General features: G+C 46.4%; 1 protein-coding gene across 2 annotated transcripts in view; it reads right to left on the bottom strand.

Moving 5' to 3' along the window:
• nAChRalpha1 (nicotinic acetylcholine receptor alpha1) overlaps positions 1-19585 on the bottom strand; it is a 158479-nt gene that overhangs the window by 24358 nt on the left and 114536 nt on the right. For both annotated transcript variants that reach the window (XM_025297028.1, XM_025297029.1), the window contains exons 3-4: positions 14558-14602; positions 522-631 (exon numbers count right to left, since the gene is read on the bottom strand). In XM_025297028.1, the coding sequence (XP_025152813.1) occupies positions 522-631; positions 14558-14602 (155 nt within the window). The remainder of the gene's footprint in view (positions 1-521; positions 632-14557; positions 14603-19585) is intronic.

Genomic DNA, 19585 nt, shown 5'->3' with positions numbered 1-19585 from the left:
AAAATTGTATCTAACTCACCTGCTCACCCGAAATCGATCGCTAAGGTTAAGAGAAAATATTCTCGAGTCCTCTGACCCTCCAAATTTCCAAAAAAATTCAAAACTTCCGGGAGTAAAAAAGTATCACTTTTCTATCTTATTTTCGAATCCCTCGAGTTAAAACGTAACCTTACTATACCAAGAAAATTTCGAAAAACAAGCACGCCTCTCTCCAAGATCCTCCGGAGAAGGTCGGTGGGGCCAAAAATATTTTCTCAAACTCCAAGAGGTATCATTTGTTGTAACTAATTTTAAATCAGGCGCTGCCGGGCACCCCTATATTTTACAATAAAATCTTCTTTCTTTCACTGGGGTAAAAATCAGCGAGATAATAAAGGAGAATAGTGGGAGAGTTTTCGCAGAAAGTCGACGAATGCCTAACGATTATCGGAAATTCTACGTTTATCGATCGAGTCCAGAATCATCACTTTTACTGATCCGCGTGAAGAAAGCGAGCAGACGCTCTTGAATTTCGTACTCACTTGTTGTAAAGAACGATATCCGGCAGCCAAATGTGTTCCGATGGTACATGAAGGGTGTCGACACCGCCATAGTCGTCCGGGTTCCACTTCAGCTTGTAGTCGTTCCACTCCTGCACAGAAAGAAAGAGGAACGGTCATGAGAACATGTTACCGATCTCAGGAGGACGAGGGAATCGGGTCTTGATCGATCACACGACCGAGGACTCCAAGGACATAATTAAGGAGTCGCGTCGTTCATCAAATCAACCTCGGGAACGCATCGAGCTTTTTAGGAGGCTGTTACCCCACTCGCATCACCATCGACCTGGACCAGCGACAAGAGGCCTTCTTCCGAATCACACACCGGGATTTCCGCATCCGCGCGAGAGATGGCCCATAATCGTCCTAACTACCAGCGATATATCTCGAACTCGGGGCCCTTCCCGAATACGAGACGACTTTCCCATCGCGCGACCCTCGTAATTACCGGCCGCAAACCTCGCCGATCGTGAACAACCGAAAGATCGCCAACCCAAGATCTGCCGAGATTCACCTTTAGCGATTAAGGAGAGAGAGAGGGTTGCGAGAGACTCGGACCCTTCCTTCTACGTATTAACTAGGCTGCAGACATTTTGAATAAGACTTCATTCAAAGAATCCCTTTCTCATCGCATCGTGCGCATTGATTCGACCAGTTCTCTTTCGTTAGTATCTCAACGACTACCATGGTGGTGCACAAAGTGGTAAAAGATTTTTCCATTCGGTTGAATGACTCGTACTTGCACATGGGCGCTCGGGCGCTTAAATCCGGACACCCTGTATAGAACACACCCTGTGGGTTTGCCCCTGTCCCGTTAAATGATCACCCTTCTCGTCGACGCCCCACTGAGTCGCTTTTATCGCTGGCTCGAAGATGACAGTTTACTTCGTTATATCTCCCCGTCAACGAGAAAAGAGAAGGAGGGAGAAGAGGCAAAGAGACAGGACAAGATGGGACGAAAAGAGAATATCAAAGAAGGATAAAGGTGTTATGATACGGGGAGTAAGGGAGGATATTTACGCGCACCTTATGAGCTCGTCACGTGCGATTTGCGATATTATCGTCGCGCAGAGCCGCGATTCTTGGCGGCGCAAAATGGATTCCCGAACTGATGGCGATAACACAACCGAAGAGAAATGCGACTATCCGGTCTGAGTCAAGAGCTGGTAACCACTTAGTGGACGCAAGATTAAATTTCCTAACTCGTTTGTGGTTGGTTTTTCAACGAAACTTAGAATTGATTTTGTAATTCGGCCATTGTCTAAACATTACATCAAATATGATGGAGCAAATGATGCAGCTTATTCTGAAGTATAACTCACTGCTGCATTTTAAACCTAGATAACAAATAAAAATTGAGGTTACACTTTTTCCCGTGAAAATTTTCATAGCAAAAAGAAAAACACATGTTACCGACTGCAAATTGATTTTGATCTCTTTATTTCATAATTTATTTTGTTTAAGCATCAGCCGATTATTCGCTCATTATCAGCAACGATTACATGTAATCGCATGCAAAATCACATATAATTATAGACAAAAATTGTATAGATTATATACAGAAAATAATAAAAATAAATAATAAATTAATAGATAAATTATATAGAATTATGTACGAATTTATGAATGAATTTTGTCCGCAAAGTATGAGTATATGATTATACTTGGCTATAAAGAGGCAAAGTTCATATAGAATCAATAGTGTATTTTTCGTCGAATAGACGAACACAAAATTCAATTCCTGCTACGGCTAAGCCGCGGGCCGAATGCCGACGTTTTCTTACAACCGAATCGATACACCTCGAGCGACGCCCGGTGCGATGACACCCCGTTTGATTCGGGGATTATAGATTGAATTTCGCCAATTCGTTATATCCGACACCAATCAGCCTGATCGGAATTGGTTCGGTCGGACGAGGGTAGTAACAAAGGGAAAAAGTGAAAGGAAAACTACCGAGGTAGTTTTCGGCAGGCGTGCGTGCGTGCGCCGAATAAATACGATTGAAAATTATCGCGCGGGACAAATTACGCGTCTTCCCTTCGCGAGCGAGTTATTATTTAATGCAAAATACACAAAGCAACGAGTCGCGGCAAAAAGCAGGGAAAATTGCTGTTCAAACGCGCCACAGGTATAATGTAATAATTTCGGTTTTCAAGGTCTGCTAATTTATATTTGTGCCGGCGAGACTTGTGTTCCCGCTGTTAAACGGACGTGTGGCTCGCGTACGGAGATTTCATCAGCGTGAAAAACGAAGGAGAGCGATTTCTATGAAATGGAATATGGGCGATCTCGCTGCGGCGGGAATAAACGCTTTTTATGAAGAGTTTCACCTCTATAAAAACAACCAGCTGCGTAATTTTGAGGACTCCCTCCTTCCCCTCGCTCTCTCTCTCTCTCTCTCTCTCTCTCTCTCTCTCTCCTTCTCTCTATTTACTCGTTCATTACCTCTTTTTCTCTCGTCGCGTTCGTGTGGTACACGTCACGCAACAGCGCACGGAATTTTCGCCGATCCGTCTTACCGATTTTATAGAACAGTCGAGGTAGTTTTCATCTCGCACCGAAACACGGCGATTTATTTGTGCACAAGGTCAATATGTATTTGATGCACTCGGAAAAGGAGTAAAGAAAAAGAGAGAGAAGAGAACGATTTCAAATGGCAGCAGTTCCTCGCGCTAAATCCCAAGTGATTTTATCGCCAGCAATATGAATTAATACAAATCGTACTTCGGAGAAAGAGAGAGAGAGAGAGAGAGAGAGAGAGAGAGAGAGAAATTCAGACTCAAAAATTCTCGCTGCGTCTTCCTTTCTTCCTCTTTCTCTCAATGCTGGCGAAAGGAGCGTTAAGGGGACGCCTCGGCCGCGTCATCTTACGCGGAATTACATTTCACGCGAGCGACGTGCAAGTCAAAAATAATCGAACCGGCGGGACACCCATTCGCGATGTGCGCAACGCGTTCATTGCGCGTCTCGAGTCTCGTTGCTCTTGCGGGCATTAATTATTCCGTTCGCAATTAGCCGAGTCCGGTACGTATCTGGCGGCATCGCTTAAAATTCCACGCACGATTCCAGCGGACTCGGATCGAAATCAATTATCGCGGCGCGCAACGAGCGGAATAGTCGAAGGACTTCTCTCTCTCTCTCTCTCTCTCTCTCTCTCTCTCTCTCTCTGTCTCTCTCTCTCTCTGTCTCCTTTCTCCTCCCCCTCTCCCTCCGTTGCTCACTTTTTTAATTTCCAACGGTCCTTTGCAGGCGCGCGCGGGCGTCATTCGGTTAGACGTAATCCAGATATTATTAACAACTAATGGATCAACTCACGCGATATATTCCGCGCAGCGCGGGTAATTCGAGCTGATGTGCGACGCTCTTCCCACACGATTAACTCGGAAAATCCAACGCCGGCCAGTTGGCCCCCTCAGCGAGCGCGATCGCGCACGGGCGATCGTAAAAATGCGCTGATATTTTTCAATACGGCCGTAAATTACGCCACGCGTCATTTGCATTGGAATTTTTCTACTCGCATGCGCTCGCGCGCGCGCGCGCGCGCGATCTGCGAGGAGAGTGATTTACCCGTAGGACGTTGGAGTCGATTGTACGACGTCGTAAAATCGCGTGCCACGGAGCCAGCGGAGAAAGCACAGCCACTGTCGGCCGACGCTGCGCGATCACGGCGAAAAAACGCCGGCAATTTAGCGGCAATATTTCCCTTTCTTACCGCGCAAAGTGCCTCCGTGATATCGCCTCTCGTCCGAGAGAAATGCCTTAACAGGCAACTTTGATCTCTCCCTCTCTCTCTTTCCCCGCCCCACGTCGTAAATATTCTCAAACAATTCACCGGCGCCCACGTCGCCATCCACGACTGTCGCGGAATTCGGCGGCATGCGCGCGTCCTCTCACTCTGCGTACCTCGTTTCGCGAATGAACTATAAATTCGGCCGTTATCTACCGTCATTCCCGAGTTACTTGCGGACTCTCTCTCCCTCTCTCTCTCTCTCTCTCTCTCTCTCTCTCTCTTTCTCCCATTCTTAAGTATATCTCTTCGTTGAACGAGCACGAAAGTTGAAGCCGAGCGAGTGGTGAAGGGAGGCAAAGCTCGCGGCGCCGCGGGAAGGACCAAAATGTTCGTACGAATCACATTTCGTGCATTTTTACTTTCGACACTTCTTCGCACTACTTCCATCACTCTCTTCCGCTATATTTTGTATCGGTATGTTATCTAATCTCATTGTATACTCGCACTTTATCACAGAGAACTTTTTCTTCTATAAATTAGAGGGTTAAGTAACTTGATCCTTGTAACCAGACAACTATGTTCCGAAAAGTCCAAAAAATACCGATCTCTTTCTTACCCTCTCTTTCTCTCTCTCTCTCTCTCTCTCTCTCTCTCCCTCTCTTTCTCAGATTAAAACTGTCTTAGATTAGAACCCAGAGTTAAATAAATAACTCCGGTGGATCCTGCGATCTACCGTTGCCGCGAAATTCACAGCCATGTGCGCTGCTACAGTTCTCTCTCACCCCCTGCACCTCTCTCACCCCCTGCACCTCGTTCCGCCAACAAACTATAAATTCGACCGTTAGCTCTCGTTATCCCGACGTACTTACGGCTCTCGTTCTTAAATATATCTCTTTGTTAAGCGAATACGATTCGAAGTCGAGCGGGTGGCGAAGGCAAAGCGAATCGTAAATCGGCCCCCGCCGTGTCAAGAAAGGTATTGTCGCAGCGAGAGAGGAGAAGGTGGAAATCAGCGAGAGGGTGAAGTAGACGAAATCGACGACTATCTAGCGTAACCTTTTAAATTCGAGAATGGCTGAGAGACTTCGTATTTTCTCGGGCGCGCCGTTACGCGCCTCCTGTCGCGCGGCGCCCCCGAAAGGATTTGTCGATATATCCTGGCGTAAGAGGGAGAGAGAAAGATAGAAAAGGGAATTCGCAAGAGCCGCAAGAGAAGGGGTGAGAAATAGAAGAAGAAAAGAAAGAGAGAGAGAGAGAGAGAGAGAGGGGGGGGGGGAGAATACTTGGCACGGTTTATTTCGTCGACGAAGTCACGCTTGTATCGCGGATTGACAATCGCGAGCTTTCGGGATCGTAAGAAACAGCGCGATTCTTCCATTACAATGCAACGGCCGGAATAAAACGGGCGAGGGTGCAACGGGCACAGAATTCGTCGTCGATTGTTGCGTCGAGCTGCGCGCGCTCGTGCTGCACAGATTTAAATAACCACCGCTCGCGCAACAGCGTCGCGCCGCGCGCGCTTGTTCGCTTTTATGAAAAAATTTCGCGGCGGAAAACACAAACGCGGAAGCGCGAATTTCGCCTTGCAGTTTCATCGGCGATATTTTTCGCGAGGCGCCGCGCGGAATATCGCGGAATTGATGGCGGTGGAAAAGCGCACTGCCAGCCGGCCACCGGTGTGGTGGCTTTATGAAACGCGAGCGCAGCTTACTTTCCGTATGGGGAAAAAAAGAAAAGGAAAGAGAAGAAAATGTATCCTTTTATCTACCTTTTATCTATCTTTTTTATCTACCTTTATCTGTTCTCTTGATAACTTGATTACACTTTCTCTCTCTCTCTCTCTCTCTCTCTCTCTCTCCTCTTTCTCTCTTTTGGTGTATTGCACTGAGCCTTATGGACGCTCTTTTAGAACAACCACTGCGAGACTATATAGATTGGTTTTTCATCAGTTAGCCGGAATGCGCACGTCGTGACGGGTGAAAAAAAAATGCTTCAACATCTGTCATCGAAGCAAATTGGAGAAATCGTGATTTGTTGCTCGCTTTCCTCCCCGACATCGCTCTACATCTACGTTATGCTGTTATGTCACGCATACACTATATCGTACCGCCGAGACAAGTTGCAGCGACGCCAATTAGCAAAACGTATTTATGCGAATCGTAAACTATCTTACGTTATTTCGCTTTTTATTTTGACATCCGGCATTTTTACATTCTTACAATATTTTGATTATTTTACAGTTACGTACGGAGATTCGAACATCCAAGTCCCTGGTGGAAGTAATCCTGCGGAATGCAGCGAGATTCCAATTAGCATCCTTTGAATATTCGAACAAATAAATCTCGAAATTTCATTATTCGAACACAATCGAAGCCTCGAAGCTTCGTAGAATCCTTCAGGTACAATTTATAGCCGTATTGTTTTCAAGATCTCACATCAACAATATATATATATATTTATATATCAATATTATTCAATTTCATTCTATATTTGTTCTTTCTTATTAGTGTGTTTCAGATATGCATGATAAAAAAATATCACTGCTCCTCTCTCCCTCTCTCTTTTAGAATCTCAGAGTCGCAAACCCATCCATCGTACCCACCACCCTCGGCGATAGAAAACGTATCAGTCGTATCTCTCCGCCGTGGAATTTGTTTAAAGCTACGACGAAATTCCTATCGCGGAAATCGTCCAACGAACACACACACACACACACATACACACACACATGTGTTCGCTCGGATCTCGTTCGTCTCGTCGTTCCCCGTTTGTGTACCGGTTTCTTCCTCGCCTTCCCGCGACAATTCGAATAGAATCTTTCAACTTGTACACAAGAGGTCACGTCAGAGCATTCCGCGAGAGGAGAGGGTGGGGACGAGCAGGGGGATGGAGAAAGAAATCCGTTGTGCTGCGAAAGTAGGTGAGAAAACTTGGCACGACTCGGCGAGCTGTCTCGGCTTGTTTTCTGACAAAGCTGACAATCATCTGCGTCGGACATTCGAAAGCCGTGAAGCTCGCCGCGGCGCGGCGGCGCTCGCGGATGCAACAATGGCGCGGAGGCGAGCGAGAATGGTAGAATAAATAAACCGAGCGCGATTTCGCGAACACACCTTATCTGCCCGGCCGAATCGAGCGAATTGGGTCGCGCGTGTCCGTAATCCCTGAATCAATTATTTCGCGGAAAATTGCGGCTGAGGAAACATCGATATACGGGGTGTCGCTGAAGAATTCGTCCGATCGCTCGTGAACCGCAGGTAGAACGGGTTAAAGCGAGTGAAAAAGGAAAACCCTCTACCGTTTTACCACATAAAATTTCCGAGTTACCGGCGAGAGAAGATTGACGAAGCAATGTGGTGGGACGCGTGCGCGTCTTTCGCAAACTTTCTACGTTGGACTTGTACTCCCTTATAAGATCGTAATTTCTGAAAACCAACAACCTCACTTGTTTACCTTCCCGAAGCCATAGCCGCTCGGAAATATCCTAAGACGAATTTTGAAAGCGGCAGGAAAAGGCATAGCCCTTCGTCATCTTGTAAAAGTCTCTATGAAGGTTCTGGTGTAAACACGGAAAATATCGGCGTCTAACGGCGGGTAACTCCCTATCAGCTTTCTTACGGTAAGGAAATTCTCGTCCAGCGCTCGCCGTAACGCCTAGAAATAGCCTTGCGATCGTCTCGCTCGTTTTCCAACCTGTTTTTCAACCTCCCAGAAATATTACAGCACGTCAACGGTGCTTGTAACAGACACGGTCGCACAGAAAATCCATAACCGTAACCGCGTAAAAGCATAACAAAACTGACCAATCAGAGTTGATTATCTTTCTTGCGCTAGATAAAAAATCCTTCTACGTGCAACGATTTTAAAAGACGACGGCGCGATGATCAGTTATTTTTCAAGTGGTCGCAGGGGTGCGTCAGTGCTAACTTACTCTCGCTAATAACTTGAAGTCTTACGCGGTTGTTTGGCGAAATGGCGGACCCGCTCTACCTGTGCACGAGCGATTGGACAAGTTTTTTTTTCAGACACCCTGTATACCGACGCGCGACGGTGTGCCGGGTGTGTGTAAGCCCGCGTCGCATTCGATTTTCATATTCTCTCGTCGGAGCGTAAATAACGGCATATAATTTCGTTCGGCGCATCGAGGAGATGCCGCGCGCTTCTCGTAAAATATTAGCTCAACCCTCGACGAGCGCGCCAAGTTACATGATGCTCTCGGCCGCCGGCCATGAGCATCGCGCGTGTTGAAATGGGAAACACACAGCCGCTGTTTTTCGTTACGCGCCTTCCGCGCGGGGAACTCAAACATTGCGACACGCGACTCGTGATAATCGACAAAAACCATCGCTGACGCGGCTTTCCGTTGAGCGCGCGCGTCGGCGTTCGACAGAAAGCCGCCGAAATAATAACAGCGCGGTGTGCATTTTCGCGAACGAACGAACGAACGAACGAACGAACGAACGAACGAACGAACGAGCGAACGAACGAGCGAACGAGCGAGCGAGCGAGCTCGTGAGATAAACTCGCGCGTAAACGACTTCCCCGACACAATGACATTACGTAACGACACGATGCAGGCGCTGGCTGCTCTCGCTATGCAAATCGCTGCCCGATGCCGAGGACCTATTATTCAAGACGCAGCCTTTGTAACGGACACAGCGTCTTCTTTGTATTATCGAGGAGTTAAGTGCGGCGCGAGCGAGTCGCGGCGCATCGGTTAATGAACAAAAGACGGGAAGAGCGAGAATCCGACTCCTACTTATATTACTCGCTCGCAGTTACAAAGGCTAAGGAATGCGCGCGCGAGAGAGAGAGAGAGAGAGAGAGAGAGAGGAGGAAGGACTCACCGTGACACTCTCGGCCTCGCCATATTTACTGTATAAATATCCCCCTGAAGAGACGACACCCGAAGGCGCACTCCAGGGCAGCCGTGCCGCGAACTCGCGCCGATTTCCGTCGACCCTCCACAATAGAAATGGCGGCGGCGGCCGACGCAGCGGCAAGAGGAGATCCGCTCGCTAATAATAACAGCCATCCGAATATGGGAATTCGATTTCTCTATCTTCCCTCTCCCTTCCATCCCAACTTCCTCTCCCGTTCCCCGGGGCCGGAGCGCGGCACGCGCGGCGGCAATAATACGCCAGCAGATAACGCAATTAAATAATTTTTCGACGACTAATTTGCGCGTGTGCCACGCGATTGCATTGCCTGCGCGCGATTATGATCTTGTCCCCATCGACGATGAAATTCGGCCTGGTACGCGTCGCAGATGGCGCAGATTCGCGTGCATTAAATCCCTCTCGCTCTCTCTCTCTCTCTCTCTCTCTCTCTCTGTTGCCCATCGCTGTAATTATTCCAACACAATCGACACAATAAATCCGGCTCAAGCCGGCACGCTCGAGAGAGATCGATGGCTGAGGTGGATCGACCGCGACGATTGCGCAAGTCTCGCTAATCAGCGTGCGCGTTCCTTATTAATAAACAGTCTATGTCGCGCGCGTTTCTCGTGTGTCTTTTTTGCCGATCGCAATTGGCTTCGCGGGAGGGGGGAGGGTGTTTTCTCGTTACTTTTTATCCACCCGGACCGTTCGTCCCTATTTGTCATGTGTGTAAAATTGGCCCCGCACTTTTCGAATTTTGTATTTTTTCTTTATCGTGCCGTTATTGTGCGATGAATGCATTGTAGAAAAAGTTATTTGTTAATTTGTATTTTAACTTTAATATTTTTTTTCTACTGAACGAAAGAAGATATCCAGTTTCTTCAAACGGCACAACGCGGCACAAGTTAGTAGGAATTCACAAACAAAAATTGAGTCCATTCGGACAAAAGTGCGGGGCTGGCAAATTTTCGTTTTTATTCTTTTTCTCAAATGTTATTGAAGTTATCGGTCTCGCGTTTGCCGGACAAATCAGCACGAACATAGCACAATACGGCACAATAAAGAAAAAGTCAAAATTCGTAAAATTCGGGGCTACCAAAAACTTAGTTTTTTTTAATTTTCTTGAGTGCGCTTTGAGTTACAGAGTTGCGGATTGCGGCACAATACGGCACAAACGTAGCACAATGCAGCACAATTCGAAAAAATACAAAATTCGAAAAAGTGCGGGGGCAACGTCTGTCTGTCTCCGTCTATCTCTGCCTACCTCGCCCATTATTTCTATCGCAATTTGTCTTCGGAGCGAAGATAATATCTCAGGCTGTTTTGCAAAAACACAGACGCGCACGAGAGAGAGAGAGAGAGAGAGAGAGAGAGAGAGAGAGAGAGAGAGACGCCTCTCCCATCCTCCCGCTGCCCCCTTGTGCTCCTTTCACCTCTCCGACCCGACTCGATTAAACTTTCTTACGCGGCTGCTCGCGCGTCTCGACCATCCTCCTCCTGTCAAGAAAAACATATGACTGTTTACCTCGCGAGTATTGCGGAACTTCCGAAGCCATCAAACGACGCCATCGAGACAGGCGGTCACGACCAGGCCTGAGCTGTACACAGACAGCCCCGCCGTCGCTTGCGCTTCTCCGCCCGGCGAGCGGAGTAATCGCGAGCAATTCCGAAACTCTGATAAAAGAGACGCCACTTCATCGGCGAAGAGCGACGTGACGGCGAAAGCGAGCACCTCGCCGTTGGCTCTCCGCGCTCTGGGCGTCTTCCCGTCTCACCCGGACCGACCGATCGACATGGAACAGAACGGGGGGATGGGACAAAAAAGGGACGGGGAGAGAGAAACGGGAAAGACGGCGGTCTGGCTTTATCGACACTGACAAACGATCGTAACGAAGCATCGGCGCGGATAAAAAGGGGAGTCGTCGGCGAACAAGTCTCGTAAAAACGGAGGGCACGCGACTGCGCAATATCGGGAGCCGCGCCTACGAAGGTCGGGAGAAGCCCTTCGGCAAACTTCCGCGAAGTTCGTATCTTGGATCTCACGACCAAAGGCTCATTGTGCGCGGATAACGGTGTGTAGCCGTTGCCCTCCGCCCTCCGCAGGAATTTCCCGCAGAGGCTCAGCCGCGGCGAACTCGTCGGCAGAAATTGAAACGGCACAAAGACCGATTCACACGCCGTCTCCGACACGCTGGCGGTCGCAATTTCGGCTCGAATCTAGTTTAAGTGGATTGTAACGAAGACTGTGAGGAAAAAAGAAACTTTTTTATGTTCTTTAGCTCTGCTATAATCGTTGCATTTTGAATTTACACTCAGGATGTTGCTAGTGCTGAAGAGAACACGACGTTTAGGACACGTTTGCTATTTGCTATTTGCAGCATATTTCACTCAGTAAAATTAGTTCTCTTGGTCAAACAATCGATATTTCCTGAAAAGTCTTGTATGTCAAGTATTTGGCAGTGTAACTTTTTTCACTCCAACTCTGAATTAAGTGTCGTATCAGCTTTATAGAAATCGTTCGGTTGCTCGCGATTGGAACTTGCACGTAAATATCTCCGATTACTGTGTTTTTAATTTAAAATCAGTTAATTCAGAGTCCAATAATTTGGACTCGAAAGTGCGGCATTTATTGCTTAAATTGATATTAACAGTCTCTCTTATATAACGTCGGATCGACGAATTTATATAGAAATTAATGAATGTTATTCTATCCCGCGCGAAATGACTGTAATTGGGAGCGTTAGCTCTCATTTCTCTCTGGAAAATTAATAACAACGATTAATCTCGTGGATTTCTCTTTCACTGCTCCCTCCCCCTCTCCTCCCTCTTTCTCGCTTGGCGCGTGCTCACACGCGAGAATCTGGAGTGATGTCAAAGAATTCCGCCACACACACATACAGTCAGCCGAGAAATATCCATACATTCCGGCCAGAAAAATCCATTCTATCTCGCGGTAGCAAGTTTTTTGGATCGTCGCCAGAGCGTCGTCCGGCGCGACTCTCGGAGAATTCCAAATTTTCCAACGTCGCACAAGACGAGGCTTGCATCCCGGCGCGAGCACGGGCGCCTACGTGCGCGAGACCAAAGCTGTTTTGCAATTAAAATGCATCCCACCGACATCGCCCCGTCGCTTGTAGATTCTGTAAGGCGAGGCAAGGCTTTTTGACATCTCGACGTGTCCTAGAGCAGGACCAGACGGGGCGAGAAGGAGGGAGATCTTTCCAGTGAACCGTTCTGAAGTACCGCCTGTCATCGCGCCGCGCAACCTCTCCTTCGCCCTTCCTACGACTTTATCTTTCGCTATCTGAATATAAAATCGTCACCGTTGTTCCTCCTTCTTCCCCCCGGAAAGCGAGATAATCGTCGTCTCGCGTGCGACTCACGTCGGTGTCACCACAACATCGATACTTTTCGGGTTGAAAATTTGTCGAGGGGCAACTCGCGACGACTCTTCTTTCAGTGACGGTGCATCCATTTTCTTCAATAAATCAGCCAGGTTTATTCTAAACATGTGTTCCTACCTTGAACTTTATATATTATCAGTTACGACGAATTTTTCGAGTAAAATTTAAAGCGATAAAAAATGCAGGAACATCATTCGATCGAGTTGATAATTAATTTCAGATACCTGAAATGCGCAGTTATTCTTTAACGTCTTCGGGACTAAACCGTCATACCACTAAATATACTGCTTTAGTAATTTCATCGAGAAAGTATCATAAATAAATAGAAAAATCTCTCCTTAAATCAGTTTCCATAAGTTAGAAAATTTAACACAATATTAAACCGCCAAATATTCAAGCTTCCCAACACGAAAGCAGCTCTCTATGCTCAGCTTAACATGTATATATATTTTTAATTTATTAATTTATTTGCACGATGAGGTTGATTACTTATTGTCGCTAATTGGAGCATTCTCCTTAAGTCGGGAGATCGTGATCTCTGGCGGAGCAAAGAGCAAAAACGATCACGATCGATGAATTCGCAACGGGAAGAGAACAACGCGAGCGGGAGGGGGAGAGGAACGAAGAAGAATGGTCGCGTCACAGAGTAGCTCGAGGCTGGCAGGAGAGTGTTACGCCAATAAAGGCCAACTGCTATCCGCCGATCCGGATTTCATCGTCGACAAGCGCGAATGAAATTCGCCTGCTTTGAAATTCCAAACCGCCTTACGCCGAAAGGGAAAATCCCGACGGTCAAAGCGATACGATGTGTGTCATGTATAGAGAACTTGCGGAGAGAACGCGATGAGAGAGAGAGAGAGAGGGAATCGGTAGCTTTGGCAGTCGGCTGGCGCAATCGTTTTCCATCTTTGAGCGACTGTCACTCGATGTCGTCGCCTTTCGGCCAATCGCGCGATATTCCACAATGCTGAATGTTATCCTATTTGATGTATATCGTTGTGAAAACATCGACGTAGAGATCTTTTTAAAGGTGTCACTTTAGTCACTAGCAAACGTCACGGTCTCAGCCCAAATATTTACTAGATCAAGTCACCGGGGATTTTCAGTCGAACGGTCTGTTTCTGCATACACGCTCATCAAGACTGCTAATTAGTTATCAGTACCGGAGTTATCGGTAACGATATTCCGTGAAACAGCCGTGACAGTTTGACAGTTTGAGGTTTAGTTCGCGTAATCGCTCGTGGATGTTGACGCAATGAGTAACTCCCTTTTCTTTGCTTCGACGACTCTTGGAAGACTTAATCGAGAGTAAAACTGACCTTTGTGTCAACATCCACATTTTGCAAATGTACTTTTACTGCATCGTATCACTTTTCAGCTGATTATACGTGTTTATGACGCACGAGTGGACGAAACGTTACGCAAACTCAACCTCAAACCATCAAACCGTCAGGTTTGCTTTGGAACATCGTCGTCGATTTCTCGAATAATTAACCGCCATGATGAACGCATATGTTTCTACATAGAAACGGATGTGTCCGGTCGAAAATATTTAGTTACTCTCGGTCTAACGAATGTTTGGCCATACATAATGCCGAGAGTACCACAGCTTTCCCTTTAACGTTAATTAATTCAATTAAATATTGTGCTCGTACATAGAATTTCAATAACGCCTCCTCCCATTTCCGGTTAGATATTTCAATTCGGCCGCATGTATACATTTTTTTTATCAGACTGTATCGATCGTGAAAAGAATTTCAGCAAAGTTCTTCTTAAAACAAACAGTTCGATTAGGGATATGTTGGTACAATGCGCCCAGCTTGAAGTTATCCAAACCGGAAGTAAGAGGCCTTATTGAGGTGCGCTATATATCCGTCTGGGTATCCTTTTCTATATCGATGGCCTCAAACGTGGAACAACCGTGGAGTTCATTTCGCGCTTCAATTGTTGTGATACGCAAATATGCGCGCATGCATCGCAACGAAAGGAAGTAACATGGTACTCACTTGTTCCACCCAAACGTTTGTCGTCATGATTTGGTTCTTCAAGTTCTGAAAAAGAAAACAGAGAGAAGATAAGCATCTGGGATCTCCGGAAAGTGTCATCTTGCTACGTTTACTTTTGGGTGATCCGCTACGACGCCGATTTATTGGCTTTTCGAGACACTGGAGTGATACTAGGAAGCAAAAGAGAGAGAAAAAAGAGAGTCTCTCTCTTTCCCTCTGTCTCTCGGTGTTTGAAAATCCTAATAAATCACACCACCGTCGTGTAAGCGTATCCGCTTTCTACGTAGAAATTTGAAATATAGTTTTCGCGAGTATCTTCGTTTTATTTTGTATTATTTTTAAGTGAAAAACACGTGACATCCGCGAGAGAGAGAGAGAGAGAGAGAGAGAAAGAGAGAGAGAGAGAGAGAGAGACAGCGAGTACGAAGACAACGGAAAAGGGAGACGTTGCGGCGAACTTTTTTCTTTTTTAATTGGAACAGAGACGCTATAGATACATATGTTATTTCGTAACGAAACATTTCACGTAGGACAGTATCGTAGGAAAAAATTTTTTCTATTTCATCGAGAAACAATGTTGAAAATACCGCGCACGAGAAATATCGCGTTTTTTCCCACATATCCAGCGAAGGAGAATGTTTCAAAAAAGAAAAAATGAAAGAAAAGACTTCCCATGAGCGTAAATGCGCACACATGCGTTTGTGTGTAAAAAATTCAATATCATTATATATTACCCGGAGATTGAAAAATTATTTGCTGTCGACGTCAGAAATAGATGTCATCGGAAAGGACTCTCGAGACGCGACGAATTATTTCCTCGTGACTCTCTCTCTCTCTCTCTCTCTCTCTCTCTCTCTCTCTCTCTCTCTCTCTCTCTCTCTCTCTCTCTCTCTCTCTCTGTCACACACGCACACAAAGACATCACGCACGCGCGCGCGAGTTCGCACACACGTAAGAATCGCGAGGGACGCGAAGAACGCCTCGTCGCGGTGGTTTCCTCCGTGACAATAATTGTTATCTGGTCGTCGTGTACGGGTCAATAGATTCCCTCGATCACGCCAATAGAAACGTCAATGGACGTTACAGCAGTTACAGTTCCGCATTGAGCGGCCGGCTCGATATCAGTAGTCATTGGCAAGCGTACTTGGACCAGCGACCGCGGCCAAGAGCCTAGTAGTAATAGAACGCGATAATGCTGACAGTAGGTAAGGCATCGGTAGTTATCCGCGCGGCCACGGTAGTAGTAAGTGTCAAGCTACGGGCGGACGAGCGCTCTCCACGGCCGAGAGCCGCGACTGTGTGTTAACGTACGTTAATGTTCCGCGCGATAACGCGCTAGTTATGGTCTTCACAATCAGTCGCATCATCGTCAATAGTCATCGCTGAGTTTCACGTCGGATATATGCAAATCTGGGCAGAGGCGCGCTGCAACGATTGAGAGAGAGAGAGAGAGAGAGAGAGAGAGAGAGGGGGGGGGGAGAAACACGATGCTACCGGGAGCCGGGCAGATCCGGCTTATCTGTCGTGCCGGACCGCCGAATTCCTGTTCTGCAATGTCCAAAAAAAAAAAAAAACGGAAAAGGAAAAAAGAGAGAAAAAAAAAACAAAAAAGAAAAAAAAGGAAAAAAGAGACAAAATCAGAGATACCGCAAAATGTTCTGGACGCCATGGAAATTTGCACACAACTATGCCGGCCGAGTGTGCACTCTTTTACATACTCTCTTAAAGTGGAGCGATAAAAATTTTCCCGATTGAATGAATAAAGGGGGCATTTCACCGACAAATCAGCGCGTACTTTCACTGATTTTAAGAGATACTTCATTTTTCCGCAGGGTAGTAATTTGCAGATAAAACGATTTACTTAAATACCATTTAACCAGTTGAATTCATACTGAAGCGAGAGCTACCTTTCGTAGCTGACGTACGAATTTTTGTGGATCAATTGAAAAAAAAAAAAAAAAGAGAAAAAAAATCACCGCAATGTCTTCCTTTTTTCCGTTGTCTTCGTATATCCGCTATCTCTCTTTTTCTCTCTCGAAAATTCGCTTGTCGTGAATATTGTGTATTTTCTACTTAAAAATGATGCCGTTTTATTTTATTCTTTCATTCTGTATCTCACTAATTTCGATCGGTAGAAGTAAGATTTCATTGTAAAATCCGAATTCGTTATGTACCAGATCCAACTTTTTGCGATTGCAGCTATGAAGTGGAACGACTTCTCCAAACGCTTCGCGTGCAATGACACTGTCTGTTCGTTTGTAAATTGCATCAATAATGAAAACGGTCGCTACTATTAACAGACATTTTCTCGGTTGCAGTGCTATTGCACTTGAAAGTGAACCATCGGTTATAGGTACAGCATTTTCAGCGAAGGATAGCCTGATTGTACCTTGGAGGGCGCACTTCTCTCTTAATTAGAACGGCCGTCTTGTTGCCGATTAATTCTCTTACAACGAGAACCCATCTCTGTCCGCGTCCGTTAATTTTTAACGACATATATTCCACCAATAAAACATAAATAATCTTTCATATCTTTATAATCCACACATTTTCTACTACTTTTTCCACGAAGGTGGAAAAAGCGCCGACACGATCCGTCTCGCGTAACGCCAGTCCGATCGATATCGCAAAATGAATCCGCTGCTAGGACGTAACGGCACGACCGACGTGGACATACATCGTCGTGTGGAACGAACACAAATAAATGGCACAAAAGTTGCGCACGTCGCGAAATCCGTGGAGCTGAAATAATCAGCGGCGCTAGATTAAATAAAACGGCTAGTGTATATTATTTTCAGCGCGCGCGGCGGCGCGCCTCAAGATTAATAGCGGCGGTTATCGTCGTGGTCCTTTCTCTTTCTCCCTCCCTTTCCCTCCCTCTTTCTCCCTCATACGCTGACGGCGATTACACGACGATATTTAAAGTTTGCCTCACAAGCGTATCATTAGCAATTATCGCGAGAGCGCGCAAGCTCGAAACGCGGAAATATAGCGCGCGCGCGCGCGCTAAGCTACGGTTGTATAATCAGATAGATATCGGCATCAACGATCGTCCGCGGCGCTCCACCACACGGACGCGAAATAGCTAAGTGATAATAACAGAAACTCGGCGAACGTAAGCGCGGTTACGATTGCATATTCCAGCATATTAACATCCGCGCGCCAGATACCGGAGATGTTGCGCGCGTGCAGCAATCCCGTTGCCGCCCCTCTCTCGCCCTCCCCCTCTTTCAGTCGCTGCAAACGCGACAAGTGAACAGCGTAACCACGGCGGTAATTACGATTATCGAATCGGACGTATCGCTGTGATTACCACCGCAACTGCGTGCGCATTATAATCGTAATGCGGCGGGGCTCAGAGCGTGCGCAATTATCTTAGATGATACGACTGCAATTTGACCGCGCTAGCTACGAGGGCAACGGGAGTGATAATTACGACGTCTCCTCCCTCCTACTTCCCCTCGTACTTCTCGCTTCCGAAACTCTTTCTTTCCAATATGCAGCCCTCATTACCTGGAATTCGCTCCCGAGAGGAGTTACATTCTCAAAGTGAATTGGTAAAAATGTTTCTAATTGAATCAGTCAAAGGAGTATTTCAACGATGCTCAGTGAGTGTACTCGAGTAATTTCGACCCGAGGGATATTTGACTTTCCCGCAGGCTGGTAATTCGCGGATGAAACGATTTACTTAAATACTACCACTTGACACATTAACCGCCGGATTCGTATCAGAGTTATCTCTCTCGGAGATGGCGCGCGAAGAATTCTTTGTTCCGTCCGCCGACTACGCCAGTCAATTTGAAGTAAATCGGCGCAAAAATGTCTCTACTCGAATCGATGAAGGAAGCATCTCGATGATAGTCAGTGACTATTGTAATTGATTTTGATTATTTCTAAAAAAATATTTCTAATTATTTCTAAAGATAAAAAGATTTCTGAAAAACATCTGATTTCTCCGCGGAGTAGCAATTGCGGATAAAATGATTTACTTAAATACCGCTTGATACATTGACCGTCGGACTCGTGTTGCAGACAGAGATTTATCTCTCTCTCTCTCTCTCTCTCTCTCTCTCTCTCTCTCTCTCTCTCTCTCTCTCGTAGCTGGCGTGCGAGAAGAATTTCCATGCGCCAACTACGAGTTAACTCGCGCATTCCCTTAATCCTTTCGTTACGGCCGGCTGCCGCGAAATACATCGCACGATACGACTGTACGTGCCGCGCGTGTACCTCAGAGCGATTACGCAGTTGCGTTGGCAACGTTCCTCGTGCGTTTGAACATCAAGTTATCTAATTCAGAATATGAAGCGTTTAAGTAACATGATTTTAATCGTAAAGCTTTTTTACTTACAACGTGACATCGTTTGGATCAAACCATTTAATCAAACGTTTAATTAAGAAAATAAACTCTTTCTTTTCTTCTCTCTTCTCTTCTCTTTTCTGTTCAGTTCAACCCCCTACCGATCTATCTGCATACGACGAGTGTGTATCTTGAATTTTCGGGGACACCTTGTATATTATCATACATAGATTCTATCATAGCGTCGATCACCTGTGAGAGTTCTTAGGGAAGGCTCACCTTAAAATGATAATAAGCGTTTTTCTCTAGCCCTCCTCTCTCTCTCTCTCTCTCTCTCTCTCTCTCTCTCTCCTCCCCCCTCCTCCAAGGACAAGTGGAGAAAGCTACCGACACTCTTCCCACCGCAGAGAAAATGAATTCCGCGCCGGCTCCCGGACGCCGCGGGTTTCCTACATTTTATGATTATAATAATAAGCGCATAAAAGCTTTGATAGCCCGACTATGTTCGCGTAGACTGAATACATTTTTTTTTCTCGAAATCCTCCTCGCCTCGTCTCGCCTCGTAAGCGCGTTTCGCGCAGCGCGAGGCGTAACGTTCGATTTATCGCCGCGAGAAATCACGATGCAGCGTTTCACTAACTCAAAACGGCGGCATTAAAGTCACGTTTAACTACCGCGCGTAACAATGCCATAGAGGCTGCTTTACGAGAATCGAAAGTAATCGATGTAGG

Source organism: Harpegnathos saltator, unplaced genomic scaffold (assembly GCF_003227715.2).
Source record: "Harpegnathos saltator strain DR-91 unplaced genomic scaffold, Hsal_v8.6 scaffold167, whole genome shotgun sequence".
Classification (NCBI taxonomy): Eukaryota; Metazoa; Arthropoda; class Insecta; order Hymenoptera; family Formicidae; genus Harpegnathos; species Harpegnathos saltator.
Note: the sequence above shows the minus strand (reverse complement) of the source record. Positions and strands in the feature narration are given on the sequence as shown.